Raw genomic sequence first — 14,988 nt, forward strand, 5'->3', positions numbered from 1 at the left:
AATTGTTGCCACTGAAGTGCACCTGTTGTTAATTCCATGAACACCAATACAGCTGAAATTGATTAACGAGGCCCTCAGCTGGTTAACTGACAGGAAAATTATCAGACAGGTTTAATTTAGGGCTGTCAGATTTGTCACGTTAATTATGCGTTAATCCGACATGTGCTTGATGCCGACAATTTTTTTTGACGCATTAATCGCGGACTTTCTCATACGTGCCTTTCCACACCGCGCGCGGGCGTCCCGCCCTTTAACTCACCGGCTGCTCTCACTAGAACACTGGCGGGTCTCCAACCACCGAGCTGCTAGCTAAAACCGGCCGGCGCTAGGACCTGGAGAGCTTCTGCACTCTAACTCGGCTCCGGTTCGCGTCCAGTACCACGTCTGGTGGTACCGGCTCGCATCACGAGAGCTGCGGACGTTCCGGACAGCAAGCTCACCGGGGGACGTTTTAAATGTTCTGGAGGTTTAAGCGTGATCCAGCCCCAGCATAGCGGTCTGTCTGCCGGCATATTCATCCGTGAGCTCCGCTGGACACGTCGCTGCATCGAGCTGCAGCCAGAGAACGCGGCGGCAGTAACAGACTGTCAAACTATCCACAGAGTATCCCGCTTTTCTCAGTCTTTAAGGTTTTAAAAAACAAAAGTTAATTGGAAATGATAAATCTCTATTTCATTTATTACTGTAGTTCAGCAGAGGAGGAAAATATTTGGTCCTGACAAAAAATGAACATGAAAGTGTTATGGAAATTTTATTTTTGATGTTTTTTATTTGATTTTACTGAACGTTGATTGAAGTTTTGAATTTAAAATGCCCTTCACTTGCACTTGGGCTTTTGTTAGGGATTTTATGTTACAGCCTTTTATTGTTAAGAAAGTTTATCTCAATATAATGTTACAAAATAAAGTATTTCTGATGAAAACTATTAATTTAGTCATTCTTGTTTTCATAATTAATGTAGAACTGCTAAATTCCACGAAGCACATATTTTTTTCCTAAAATAAAGGCCACATCTTGATTTGTGATTAATCGCAAGTTAACTACAGACAAAATGTGATTAATTGCGATTAAAAAAATTAATCCCCTGACAGCTCTAGTTTAATTCAATTCATGCCAGGTCCAATAAAAAAGGTGTTCCTGTAATTTTTGGAACAGTATAGTTTACCCTGAAAGGTTGAAGAAAATCATAGTATGGCCCCTTTAAGACATAAAAACAAAACTATTAAAGGACTTCTGTTTTACAATCATTCAAACACATTTACAGATGAATTATGACAAACACAAAGTTTCCGGCTGTTCAAACAGCTGTCATCTAAAACAAACTTTTATTAAAGATTCACTTCAATCATAAACACAAAGACAAAAAATCCAAACAGCATGAAGACACGCCCATTAAAGCAGGCCTTTGTGAAACAGCGTTTCACACTGAAAATGCAGATTCTAACCATAACATGAAGAAATATTTTTCCTTTAAGCTGCAGCTTCACAGCATCTGGAACGCTTTAACACTGGTTTGAAACTGGTTTAAACTAAATTCAACTAAACCAATTAAAAAAAAAATGAAACTAGCTTAAATTCCCTTAAACCTGTTTTGAACTGTTTTGGTTTCAATTTTGTTTTAAACTGGTTTGAATTCGTTTTGAACTTGTTTGAAACTGGTTTCAATTCAATTAAACCACCTTTATACTGTTTTAAATTCCCTTTGAACTAGTCTGAAGATGGTTTAAATTATTTTAAATAGGATGAAACTGGTTTAAATTCAGCTCAACCCGTTCTAAATTGGTTTAAATTCAGTAAAACAAGTTTTAAGCAGATGAAACTTTGTTTTAAACTGATTTTAAACCATTTAAACTGCTTTAAAAAGGTTTAAGCTCATTTAAATTCATTTTTGAAATGATTTTAGGTTAGTTTTAAACTGTTTTTATTCTGGTTTAAATTAATTTATACAGATTTTAAACTAGTTAACATTCTTTTTGAATTGGTTTGAAAATGGTTTAAACCAATTTAAACTGGGTTTAAGTTAAATTTGAACTGGTTTTTATTGGTTTTAAAATGGTTTCAAACCGGTATAAAAGTGGTTTCAAACCTATTTTGAAACCGTTTAAAAATATTCTTTTTCAATTTTAAACTTGTTTCAATCTGATTTAAATCTGGGTTTAAATGGGTTTCAAACCAGTTCAGCGTGATTCTTTGGTGTTTCCTGTTGGCTCCGGTTCTGGACTGTGGCTCTGTTGTTGACCCGTATTACATGTTAGTTGAACCATAAAGACATTAAAATAACTATGGCTTCTTTTAGTTTGACGCTCTTTCTGCTGATCATGTTACATAAACTACAAAAATAGACAACTTTATTTTCTAAAAATAATTTAAATCAGATTTCTAAACAGAAACTTTTGCACTTTAAAGTAGTAAAAAAGTTTAGTATTTAAATTGTTTTTATATTTATTTGAATATATTATTGATTAACTGAATCAAACAGCTGCAACAAATAAAACCAGCTGACTCAAGTCATTCAGACTGAAGGTTCTTCTTCAGGAGCTTCAACATGAAGGAAAACTAGATAATGAAGCAGCTACACAATACAAATAAACAAACAAAACTATTTTCTGTCTGCCAAGTTTCTTGTTCATAGAATCTGTTTGATGAAGCAGAAAGCAAAAAAACTGAAGTTACATTCTTTGTCTTTACAGACGCATGTTGATCTTCTACAACTGGATGCAGAAACGTGGAAACATCATCCGTTCTTCTGAGATCAAACACTTCAACATAGAATTCATTTAAACATTTCAAGTGTTTGAATTATTCCAACTTGAAAAGACACTTGTGGATTTCTGCATAAACTTAGATGGGGGGGTCAAACCTGAGATAGGGGGTGGGTCCACTAAAGCCATGTTAGATCCAAAAACCTTAACAGTGTTTTTACTTTCTCCACATTTTCCTTCCTTCAAGCTTTTTCAAAAGTTTCAAGTATTAAAAGATTCATCAGGAAGACGGTGGAGGAGAAACGTCTGCAGTCTGAACAACTGTTAGGCTGAGAGGAAGATCCAACATGAGACCATGACCACGTCTGATGAGGAACAGGAAGTTCATCCATCAGAGTTTCAGCTTCATGGATCTGAACCGCAAATCATCTAAAGCTATATATATATTAAATTCCCCCTTTTGTTATGAATAAAATCATATCTGTTGCAATCAGCTGTTGTGTTATGGTACTAATTACTGTCATACCATTATCATTTTGCAAATGTCCTTTCAGTTTAATAAATTACAATTTCATGGATAGAAAATTTAAAATCTATTGCATTTTGATTGTTTGTGGTGTTTTTGCATCAATTCTAAATAAATTATAAAACAGTAAAACTAATATTATTGATGGTAATAACTTCCAGATGAAGTTAAATCAGACGAGGAATTGAATTGTGGTTTTTCTACTCAATTATCAAACATAAAATCCATTCTGGTTGGGATTTTGGGATGTTCCTGAGTAAACGTTTCCTGCTGGACACTCATCATCTTGATGAACCCTTGGAGTCCATGTTGGAGCAGAAATCAATAAATAACCCCCCCCCCCAAAAAAGAAAGAACTAATGAATTTTATTTTGAAAAGAGCTTGTTCAGATGTGAGCTCTGTAGTGATTGGACGAGCCTGCGCTCATCTGGACTGAGCGTCCTTTTCAAACAGATGAAGTCCCATAAACACCTCAGAATCACTCTCAGGACAGCAAAACAAACGAAGACCGAAGAGGGATCCATGAGCCCAAACCTTACAGGTTGAAAGACGGCGTTGGCTTCAGCGACTCACTCCAGGACGTCCATGCCGCCGGTCCGAGTCCCACAGGACACTTGCCTGGTTAGATGTGCAGAGGGTTTGGGACGAGGAGGGAAGTTCCTTGTTCAGGGTCACAAGAGGTCAGCATCTCGTCTCAGAGTTCCAAACATCTCCTAGTCTTCATCGTCTGACCCCTCCATGAAAAAAGCTGCATGACAAACCGACAGTGTTTCAGGTTTTTTTCAATCATTCTAGCCGACTTAGAGCAGGAGGGGGCGGGGCATTAGACACTCGCCACAGAGAACGTTGGGTTTTGTTTACAGTTCTCATAGAAATCACTTCAGTGAGAGTGAAGAGTGAGGTCACAAACAGACGCCTCAGCGGACTTCTGTTTTCAGCTGCAGCATTGTTGATGCTTCAGTTCTATGAAGACACCAGCCGAAGCCCAAACAGGAAAACGTTTGCAGCTTTACAAACAAAACTGTGAAGTTTTTTAAGTGAGACCTTCACCGCTGTGGTTAGAGCAGTTCTGCAGTAACACCACGCAGGTACGGATGTAACGATTCTTCGTGATTCGGTAAAAAAACGATTGAAATTAGTCAACATGTTCATTGGTGAAGAAAATGTAAAAAAATTGGATGGTCTCAGCCTGTGACTAAATGTAGAAAAATGCAGAGCAGAATACATTTCTTCATTCAGGCGTGCTGTGAGTGTATGTCCTGTGTGTGCGCACCTGTGTGTGCGCGCCTGTGGAAGGGTGTGCACGCCTGTGGGGGTGTGTGCGCGCCTGTGTGTGTACACGCCTGTGGGGGGTGTTCGCGCCTGTGTGTGTGCGCCTGTGTGTGCGGGCCTGTGTGTGCGGGCCTGTGTGTGTGGACCTGTGTGTGTGGACCTGTGTGTGTGGACCTGTGTGTGTGGACCTGTGGGGGGGTGTGCACACCTGTGTGTGTACACGCCTGTGGGGGGGTGTGGACCTGTGGGGGTGTTAGCGCGCCTGCGACTGTTTCCCTTCCAACTCCTTCCTGGGAGCCATGCTCTTTTTTTATTAACTCTCTATAGCTCTCTGTCTTTTTTCCATCATGCTAGCTTTATGGACTATTTTGGCATTTACTAAGGTTTTTTCGGCCGTTTTGGAGTTTAGCTAATGTTTCAGCTACATGTCATCTGTTTTTGCCAAGTTAGGCTTTAAAAAAGTTTTTAGGGTAATTTAGTATATTTAGCCAATATTTTAGCTTACTTAAGCTTGAGCGTTTTCAGCCATTAGCTTTAGCAATCTCCGCTGTCAACTTCAGTGTTTTCAGCTATCAGTTTCAGCATTTTTAGGAATTAACTTCCATATCTTCAGCTATCTGTGCTAACATCTTCAACTGCCACATTCAGCTTGCAGCATTCACACCAGAATTATCACAGATAATGATAAGTATCTATTTGTTTATTTGTATTGAATCCTTTGTATTGATGTAAAGGGCAGAAAGAAAACATACTTGGCCTTAAAATGTGTTGAGAAAAAGAAAAAAAAAATCAGAAAAAAATCAAAATCCTGAATATAAAACTGAATTGAATCGTGGCTTGACTGAATCATTACATCCCAACACGCAGGTCAGGTCAGCTTCAGGATGGTAAACACTTACCCTCCAAAATGCCAGAGTGGAGGGAATCTGACCCGTCACTGGATCTGCTTGAATGATCCGAGCCCTCGTCTTCATCATCGCTGTCACTGCTGAGAAGACCTCTGACCTGCAAACACAAACATCTGAGCATCTCCAGAGCAAAGACCAGAAAACACAACGATTCTCTACATTCAGCTTCTGTCACTGCCAGAAGATGACTCGGCTGATACCCCCATGGTACCCCGACCCAATAACACTGATGATCATCAGTGACATTGATGATACCCTCAGTAATACTGATGATACATCTGTTGGTACCTCTTCATCTGCAGGCGAGTCTGCTAGGTCCAGATTTTCTGGGTCATCATTGATCAGCTCCTCCAGGAGTGCGTCTGTATCCTCATCATCATCGTCGTCGTCGTCATCTGAGTCTGAGGAATCCTCCTCCTGATCTTCATCCTCCTGAAAAAAGACAAAAGGTTCAGTATCTGAATGACCAGGAATGGTCTCCTGAAGTCGCAGAGTCAACAGAAGAACAAACATGAAGAAACCAGGAAGTCTGAGCGTTAGCTTCACCTGATCATCGTCTCCTTCCTCAGCCAGCTTCTGCCGTCCCACCTCGTACAGACGGCACAACGTGTCCAAGCTCTGAGCATCCTGGTCCTACAGAAACAAGGGCACAAGAGGAGAAGTCCACTTCCTGAACTTTTCTAAACATTCAAAAACATGGAAGACTTCTGATAAGAAACAACAGTGTGAAGAATTCCAAGACAAAAGCCTCAAAAAAGGTTTGTTTGTTCTGTTGTTGCCTGAGCGTGAAGATTCCAGGAGAACATGGACCCTCATACCTCTATCACAGCAAGGAAGCGGTCTTTACTGTCGGTGCAAAGATCAAAAATGTTTTTCTTTACATCCACTGTGGCTGAAGGAGAAAGAGAAACAATGACGTCATTTCCTTTGACCACCAGAACAGCTGCCACCCAGAACCACAGAACTCTGCCAGCTGAGACGTTCAGATCACCTATAGGTTTGTAGTTTGTGGCATCAAACGTTCTGAAGGAAGAACCAAAGGGACTCTTCATCTGCGGGTCCATGGCGTCTTCATCATCATCAGGATGCAGCATTGCTGTGGAGAAGAAGTCAGCCATGAAACAGTCAGCGCAGTGAGGCCTTCAGAGAAGATCTGGGCTCACCTCCATAAATAATGGTGCCGTTGCTGTTGAAGACCACTCTGCACTGGTCCAGGGCCGGGACAGTGTGCAGCAGGTGGAAGGTCCTGAGGTCCCACTGACTCTGAAGTTAAGGCTGTTCACGGAGAGGAAGAAGCTCTAATAAAGCCTGCTCGTGGTTTCATCCTCCTGTCAGAGCAGAGGAGGTGTTAAACAAAGTTCATGACCTCTTTCTCTGCTCCTCCACGAGCAGCACAAACACCAGCCAAGGAGCTTCAAACGCCTGAGGACATAAGGATACGATCTCAGTGTTGATGAGAACCTCCAAGCTGTTGGGGTGGAAGACCCCGCTGATGTTCATGTTGAACTTATCAAACTTATGGATGGCCCGAGAAGCCCGCACGTCCCACAGGACGCCGTCATTTAGAACCAGGTCATCGGTGGGGTTGAAGGTGGCACAGTTCCTCTTGTAGCTGTTGGCCAGAGCGGGGTAGTTCAGAGTCAGGGTCTTCTGGCCCGTGTGAATGTCGTAGATCTACAGCAGAGATGGAAGAGGACAGCTTATCTCCTGGACCAAGAAAGACCGAATAAACTTCCTTCAGCAAAAGACGTTCTCTGTGAAGGTCATCATTCATCTGCAGGAGTTTAGTTTTAACTAGGGGTGGGCGATATGACGATATAAAACCGTCTTACGATCTCCAAAAATGACAATCTGTCATTTTTGAGAGATTGTTTTATCACGATCTTCTACAAAAAGCTGCAACAGCGAGAAGGCTAAAGCTTGTTGACTGGTACACGTGTACCACGGACCACCCCCCACGCACGCGCACCTCACGCTAGCATAATTTAAATCAACTGTACGTTCACATCGAATGGAGTTCGTGTCAAATTCATGCAAATCGTCTTTGTTTTAACAAGACCTAAAGTAACTGCTTCATGGTTATCTCAAAGTCTGTTCACCTGAAGCTCCCACCGCGTGTGGGAGGAGCTTCTGTCAAAAGCTTTTCTCAACTTCATAATGAAAGATCAATAAATATCAGGTTTATTTAATTTAAGAGCTGAATAAAAACATCAGTACACGTTTATGGATTCAAAGAATCTCCCAATGAGTAGCAGCAGCTGTCCCGCACCGCAATGGACTCTTCGGTACCGTCAGGGGACGATTGTATGGCAAGCCAAAGAGATCAAAAATCACTAGGAAAAGTGAGCACGGGAGTGTCACGTTTTACAGATAATTATCATTTTAAATAATTAAATGTTCCCATAGTTAGTTTTGATAAAACAATTAATACCAATTTTTTTTTATGGTTTTACTCATGATTTAATTTGGACATTAGGGGTGAGAACATTTGTATTTTAAGGAAACTCCAGATAGATTTGGTATTTTCCAGACTATTTTTAAGCATTCTTTTCTCTCAGCTTTTGTAAATTTGGTCTAAAAACATCTAAATGTAATCAGAAACTACAGGTTTTAGCGTTTTGTTTGTGTTCAAAGTTTAAATATGTTTTGTTTAACAAATAGGCGTCAATGACCAAGTGTTTTGATGATATAAATATTGTGTGTAAAGTACTTTATATGCTTATTGAATATTTCATTTGAAGCATTTCCAACAATATATTTAGCTTTTATCTTGTTGTTTTTTGCAGATTTTTGTTTTTCACTTTTTACTGATCAGAAAAATAATCAGAACCGTGACCCTAAGACCGTGAAACGATCCAAACCGTGACTTTTGTGATCCGCTACACCCCTAATTTTAATACATTTGAAATTAAATTTTGAATAAATAGAAATATTTGTTAAAAATGTGTTTACTTCTTTCAACTAAAATCATAATTCCTTTTTTGTCAATCTCAATTTATTTTAAAGAAATCCTGAAAAAATCGAAATCGTGAAATAAAATGTAAAAAAAAAAAAATCGGGATTTTCTTTTTTTGCCATATCACCCAGCCCTAGTTTTAACAGAATAAAAGAACCTGGAAGAGCTGAAGCCCCGAGGAGACTCATCAACCGGATAGAAGCCAAACAGAAACAGCTGGGATTAGTTGAAAAACTGTGAAGTAATGCAGCAGATGAAGTCCTCACAGGTAACAGTGAAGACCTCAAAGATGAGAGAGAATACCTCACAGGTAACAGTGAAGACCACACAGGTAACATAAGACCTCACAGGTAACAGTGAAGACCTCACAGGTAACAGTAAAGACCTCACAGGTAACAGTGAAGACCTCACAGGTAACAGTAAAGACCTCACAGGTAACAGTGAAGACCTCACAGGTAACAGAGAAGACATCAAAGGTAACAGAAGACCTTACAGGAAACAGAGAAGACCTCACAGGTAATAGTGAAGACCTCACACGTAACAGAGAAGACCTCACAGGAAACAGTGAAGACCTCACAGGTAACAGAGAAGACCTCACAGGAAACAGTGAAGACCTCACAGGTAACAGAGAAGACCTCACAGGTAACAGTGAAGACCTCACAGGAAACAGTGAAGACCTCACAGGTAACAGAAGACCTCACAGGAAACAGTGAAGACCTCACAGGAAACAGTGAAGACCTCAAAGGTAACAGAGAAGACCTCACAGGAAACAGTGAAGACCTCACAGGTAACAGAGAAGACCTCACAGGTAACAGTGAAGACCTCACAGGTAACAGAAGACCTCACAGGTAACAGTGAAGACCTCACAGGTAACATTTAAGACCTCACAGGTAACAGTGAAGACCTCAAAGGTAACAGTGAAGACCTCACAGGTAACAGAAGACCTCACAGGTAACAGAGAAGACCTCACAGGTAACAGAGAAGACCTCACAGGTAACAGAGAAGACCTCACAGGTAACAGTGAAGACCTCACAGGTAACAGTGAAGACCTCACAGGTAACAGAAGACCTCACAGGTAACAGAAGACCTCACAGGTAACAGAAGACCTCACAGGAAACAGTGAAGACCTCACAGCGACATATAAGACAGGAGGAGGAGTTTGATGAAGCCACTGCAGCAACAGGCTCCTCCCGTCACTCACATGTGCGACCTGGTCTTTGGTTCCAATGACTCTATCCTGAGAGAGTTTACTGAACTCCATGTAATGATCTTCAGAGAAGGAGAGTCTGAGGAAACAGAGGAAACATCAGCAAAGTTCTTCCTCCCAGACACTAGCAGGTGGATGCAAACAGAGCAGGTGTTCTCCTACTTCCTCTCAAAGACGCCTTCTGAGCTCCACAGCGCCGACAGAGGAGTCCCCCAGGAGGCTGAAGTGAGCACCAACTTTCCATCCTGAAACACAAGCACCATATCAACCAAACTGACTTCAGCCTAAGCCTGGAGGCAGGGTCCAGAGGAGAGGCAGATACCCCGGAGGGCTGCAGGTGTGTGATGGGCGTGGCGTGGCAGGTGTATTTGGCCTCTTGCTCTCCAGAGATGACGTTGTAGAAGACCAGGTGACCCGAGCAGTTGCCCAGCAGCAGGAAGCGCTCTAAAGCGGAGAAGGCGCAGCAGGTGAAGCCGGACTCGTACTGGTCCCGCTCGGTGAAGACGGTCGCGGGTCGGAACCTGAGTGCAGAAGCCGTCACCAAACAGCTGTCAATCTCAGGTTAGCAAAGGTGATTTCAGCCACGGCAGATTCTGACCTGCTGAAAATCAGATGTCTGTCGAGACCCCCCCAGTCCACCCCTCTGTGTCTGGGGTGCAGCACCCTGCCCCCCAGGCGGGCGGTGAAGTTGCCGGACGCCTGCCACCTCTGCTTCGGCTCGGGGCAGCGGTGGGGGGTGAAGAGGGAGAAGGGGGGGCAGGTGGTGACGGGGTTGGGGCAGCGAGCATGTTGCTTCCTCAGATACTCTATGATGATGCTGTCCAGGGAGGGGGGGGAGGGAAGGTGGCGCTCCAGCTGCTTCTTTATGGCTGGACTCTACACCACAGGGACGAGGAAGCGTGACAGACAGAGGGCAGGTTAAAGGTCAATGACTCTACACGCCGGGCCGCAGCGTGACAGCAAACTGACCTGTATGAAAGCCCCGTGGTCAGACTTCTGCTTGAGGGCGCAGACTTTTCTCCCTGGGGTGCAGGTGGCCGCACGCTCCCGCGAGAACAGAATCCGTCCGACGGGCAGCAAGCTCTGCGACGTGGGATGAGCGAAAGTTCCAGAGGAGGATGAAGAGTGAGGAAGGCCGTGGAGTCGAGAGGCTGCGGAGGTCGAAGAAACAGGAGACGTTCCTACGTGACTGGCGACGCGGGACGCGATCCCACCAGCCAGCCAGCCGCCCCGGGGCACGGCGGGGGCGGAGGAGGGAGGCGTGGCACAGAAGGAGGAGGAGTTTGGACAGAGAGAGGTAACAGGTAGATTGGCCTCCTTGGTGAGCGTGCTGGCAGTGTCGTGCAGGCCTTTGGCCACGAGGTGGTTCCTGATCAGCACCAGCAGCTCCCGCTCTGAGAAGCTGATTCTGGACTGGGCCACCACGCTGGCCCTCTGCAGACGGGCCAGAGACACGTCCGAGCCCATGAGGAGGGGTTTCCCAGACACCCGCTCCATCAGCTCAGCGGCGTAGCGGCAAAAGCGCACGTGGTCGCTTTGTTTGTCCTGCAGCACCGGCTCCTTCATCAACTGCAGAAAAACCAGGAGTCAGGGCAGTGAGGGGTCAGAAGGGAATCAGCCGCAGGCTCCGCCTCCCTGTGACGTTCAGGTCTGACGCTCACCTGCTGGATGTGGCTGCTGGTGAAGAGCGGTAACTTGCTGATGATCTGCCGGACCGCAGAGCTGCGGGACAGTCCCACCAGAGCCTTGCAGGCTAGAGCGCGGATCTGGTCTGCGTCTGTGATGGGCATCTTTACCGCCAGCAGGGACAGGAGCACCTGGACCATCCAGAGACAGCAGGTCAGCGGTTCCCTGAACCTCCAACAGGAGCAGGAGGTCCTCTTTTCTCTGCTGGTTTCAGCTCTCTACCTGCTTCCTGTTCCCTCTGAACCCTCCTTGACCCGCTTACCTTTATTCCGTTGTTGTTCTGCACAACCTGCCATATATGGGTCAGCACTCTGTTGGTGGGGGAAGGGGGTCGCAGGGGGGTGAAAGCCGCCCCGGCGCTCAAGCTCTGATCTGGAGCGCACACACAGTTGATTATCACCTGCAGCAACAGGAAGTCCGTTAGAAAGCTCAGATGTTCTGCAGAGACCGGTTCTAAAACCGGTTCTGGGGTGATGATTAGGGATGTCCCGATCAGGTTTTGCGTTTCTGCCGATACCGAGTCCTGATCCGATACTTTTATAAGACATTTAAAACATGAATAAATTGAACAAACAGATTAGTGTTGTCCCTTATTTATATTTCAATAACCTTCTTTTATCATTAAAAACTTAAATAAAACACTTAGCTTTAATAAACAAGTAAAAATACAGCAAATATAAACTAGGAAAAAAAAAAACTATTTTCTTGTCATATAAGTTATAATTAGTCATGTGATAAAGTTTAGTGACTTCAGTTTTAATATCTTTAGAGCTTTTGAACATTTAACTAAAGGTGATTCCTGTCCTCATTTAAAATTCTTAAAAATAAATTATGACTTTGCAATGAGAGGCTTGATACCATTCACGTCTGACACAGATCAGGTTCTGACCACAAATCCAGGGTTTATAACAGGGACGTCTCTGTGGGGTTTTTTTGTTCCCTCTAAATTTGGATGTTTACCTGCAGCGCTGACTTCTGAATCTCAGCGTCATTGGGAAACACCTCCCCCTCAGCAACCCCCAGGATGATGCTCATTCCTGCAGACCACAGAAGAGTGATAAAGCTGCTGGAATCTAAGATACGGGAACCAGGCAGCCGTACTGACCCACAGTGGAGACGGGAGACCGGTTCTCATCCAGAACCTCTACAGTGTCCGCCAGTAGCAACTGCACTTTAGGAACCACTGTCAAGATGGCCAAGATATCCAAGGCGTAGCGGACGGTGTCGCTCCTGATCAGAGACGGTAAGGACACGATGGAGGTCAGACCCCGAAACGCTCACTGACGAACAGCAACAGCATCGCAGGCAGCGCTCCTGGTTTGTTCGGTCAGAGTACCTGCCGTAGTAGGTTCCCCAGTCACAGGCTGTGGATATGAGCTGCAGCATCAGAGGGACGCAGGACAGCTTACAGAAGACCTCCACCGGCTCCCAGTGGAGATGGGGGGGTCCACTCTCGATGAGAAACTCCATCATCTCCGTAACCTGCTCCCTGGTGTAGGTGAAGGCCTGGAAACCACCACCCAACCGTTTACAGACACAAGTGGAGCCGGGTAACTGAGACACGTCTGACGAAACAGACTCAAACAGACACCCCCCCAAATATAAGTAGAAACATATTGCAATTATGACCCCCTTGTACCTTATGGAGTAGCTGGAGGGCACCATCTGAGGAACACAGAGACTGTTTGAAGCTCTCTGTCTTCAGGCCCAGCTGAGCTTCAAAGTACCTGCAAAGTGAAGGGAACACCTGAGAGATGCAACAGCTGCTACATCAGACACACGCTGGGGGAGGGAGGGGGAAGGGGGGTACTGTATACCTCCACCGGTCATACCTGCGCAGAGCCATGCAGGTGTGCTTCGCTGTCTGTCGACTGGTGAACACCTGGTCATCGCTCATGATGGAGATCTCGTTCTCTATGTTGAGGATCTCCAGAGTACTGATCTACGGGTGGTGGGGGGATACAGGTTAGAGTTTTTGGTTCAGTTTTTAACATTCCCGTAAAAACATCAGAACGTCCATGAATTTCTCTCCAAGACAAACGTTCCCGGATGAGGAGCGCTCCAGCCGTCCTGCAGAGGACAGTGGCGGCTGAAGAACTCACAAGTCATCACTCACCAGATTGACCAGCCGGCGGAGACCATCCTGCTGGTCAAAGAGCTGCAGAACGGCTCGGAACGAAAATGAAATGGAGAAGAACATGGTGGCGTGGCAGACGCCTGAAGTGTGAGATGACTCCAACAACCACAGAGCGTAGGAGACAACGTCTGAGAGCACGCCGCCCGGAAGCAGGCACACCTGCAGAGGACAGCAGACCAGGCTCAGAACAAGCACAAAACCAGATAGTGTGCATGCATCGCATGAACTTTACCCGCTCCATGGCGTCCTGATTGTATGCCAAGTAGTACAGGCAGAGAGAAACTCCCGTTGCTGCCATGGAAGGTCTCGGGATCTCCAGAAGTTTCTGCACTCCTCCATGAGCGATGAACTCAGCAGCAAACTTCTTATGCAGCAGCAGTGAAGCCAAAAACTACAGAAGAAAATCAGAGTCCAGCTGAGTGATCCAAGCTTCTGATGCTATTACTAATGCTAGTGCTTACCCTGTTCCCCAAGCTAACATTGATGCTAATACTAATGCTAGTGCTAACTCTGTTGGTAAAGCTAACACTAATGCTAAGGCAAAAACTGACGCTAGGGCCAACAAAGATGCTAAGCTTAAAACTGATGCTAATACTAATGCTAGTGTTAACCCTGATGCTAAAGCTAACACTGATGCTAATACTAATGCTAGTGTTAACCCTGATGCTAAAGCTAACATTGATGCTAATACTAATGCTAGTGCTAACTCTGTTGGTAAAGCTAACACTAATGCTAAGGCAAAAACTGATGCTAGGGCCAACAAAGATGCTAAGCTTAAAACTGATGCTAATACTAATGCTAGTTCTAACCCTGATGCTAAAGCTAACACTGATGCTAATACTAATGCTTGTGCTAACCCTGATGCTAAAGCTAACATTGATGCTAATACTGATGCTTCTGCTAACCCTGTTGCTAAAACTAACTCTGATGCTAGTACTAATGCTAGTGTTAACCCTGATGCTTAAGCTAACACTGATGCTAATACTAATGCCAGTCCTCACCCTGTTGGTAAAGCTAACACTAATACTAAGGCAAACACTGATCTTAATACTGATTCTAGTGCTACCCCTGATGATAAGGCTAAAACTGATACTAATATTGATGCTAGTGCTAACCCTGATGCTAAAGTTAACAATGATGCTATTACTGATGCTAGTGCTAACCCTGTTGCTCAAGCTTACACTGATGCTGAAACTGATCTAGTGCAAACCGTGATGCTAAAGCTAGAACTTATGCTAATACTAATGTTAGTGGTAACCCTGATGCTAAAGCTAACACTGATGCTAATACTAATACTAATGCTAACCCTGTTGCTAAAGCTAACACTGATGCTATTGCTAAAACTGATGCTAAGGCTTACACAGATGCTAAGGCTAACACCGATGCTAATACTGATGCTAGTGCTAACCCTGATGCTAAAGGTAACATTGATGATAATACTAATGCTATTGCTAACCCTGTTACTCAAGCTAACTGATGCTAATACTAATGCTAGTGCTAACCCTGATACTAAAGCTGACACTGATTCTAAGGCTACACCTAAGACTAAGGCTAAAACTGATGCTAAGGCTACCACAGATGCTAATAACGACG

General features: G+C 44.2%; 1 protein-coding gene across 4 annotated transcripts in view; it reads right to left on the reverse strand.

Annotated features, from left to right (window-relative positions):
- Positions 1 to 1,286: 1,286 nt before the first annotated feature.
- LOC112140001 (DDB1- and CUL4-associated factor 1) overlaps positions 1,287 to 14,988 on the reverse strand; it is a 21,980-nt gene continuing 8,278 nt past the window's right edge. For all 4 annotated transcript variants that reach the window (XM_024262893.1, XM_024262889.1, XM_024262892.2 and 1 more), the window contains 22 exons: positions 13,628 to 13,786; positions 13,375 to 13,554; positions 13,091 to 13,200; positions 12,898 to 12,985; positions 12,595 to 12,764; positions 12,364 to 12,488; positions 12,219 to 12,295; positions 11,521 to 11,658; positions 11,234 to 11,389; positions 10,542 to 11,141; positions 10,171 to 10,448; positions 9,895 to 10,093; positions 9,735 to 9,817; positions 9,567 to 9,651; positions 6,850 to 7,083; positions 6,573 to 6,666; positions 6,401 to 6,505; positions 6,228 to 6,301; positions 5,956 to 6,042; positions 5,698 to 5,841; positions 5,401 to 5,506; positions 1,287 to 3,977 (listed from right to left, as the gene is read on the reverse strand). In XM_024262893.1, the coding sequence (XP_024118661.1) occupies positions 3,943 to 3,977; positions 5,401 to 5,506; positions 5,698 to 5,841; positions 5,956 to 6,042; positions 6,228 to 6,301; positions 6,401 to 6,505; positions 6,573 to 6,666; positions 6,850 to 7,083; positions 9,567 to 9,651; positions 9,735 to 9,817; positions 9,895 to 10,093; positions 10,171 to 10,448; positions 10,542 to 11,141; positions 11,234 to 11,389; positions 11,521 to 11,658; positions 12,219 to 12,295; positions 12,364 to 12,488; positions 12,595 to 12,764; positions 12,898 to 12,985; positions 13,091 to 13,200; positions 13,375 to 13,554; positions 13,628 to 13,786 (3,327 nt within the window). In that variant the 3' untranslated portion in view covers positions 1,287 to 3,942. The remainder of the gene's footprint in view (positions 3,978 to 5,400; positions 5,507 to 5,697; positions 5,842 to 5,955; positions 6,043 to 6,227; positions 6,302 to 6,400; positions 6,506 to 6,572; positions 6,667 to 6,849; positions 7,084 to 9,566; positions 9,652 to 9,734; positions 9,818 to 9,894; positions 10,094 to 10,170; positions 10,449 to 10,541; positions 11,142 to 11,233; positions 11,390 to 11,520; positions 11,659 to 12,218; positions 12,296 to 12,363; positions 12,489 to 12,594; positions 12,765 to 12,897; positions 12,986 to 13,090; positions 13,201 to 13,374; positions 13,555 to 13,627; positions 13,787 to 14,988) is intronic.

The sequence above is a fragment of the Oryzias melastigma genome, linkage group LG2 (genome assembly GCF_002922805.2).
Source record: "Oryzias melastigma strain HK-1 linkage group LG2, ASM292280v2, whole genome shotgun sequence".
In the NCBI taxonomy this organism is placed as follows: Eukaryota; Metazoa; Chordata; class Actinopteri; order Beloniformes; family Adrianichthyidae; genus Oryzias; species Oryzias melastigma.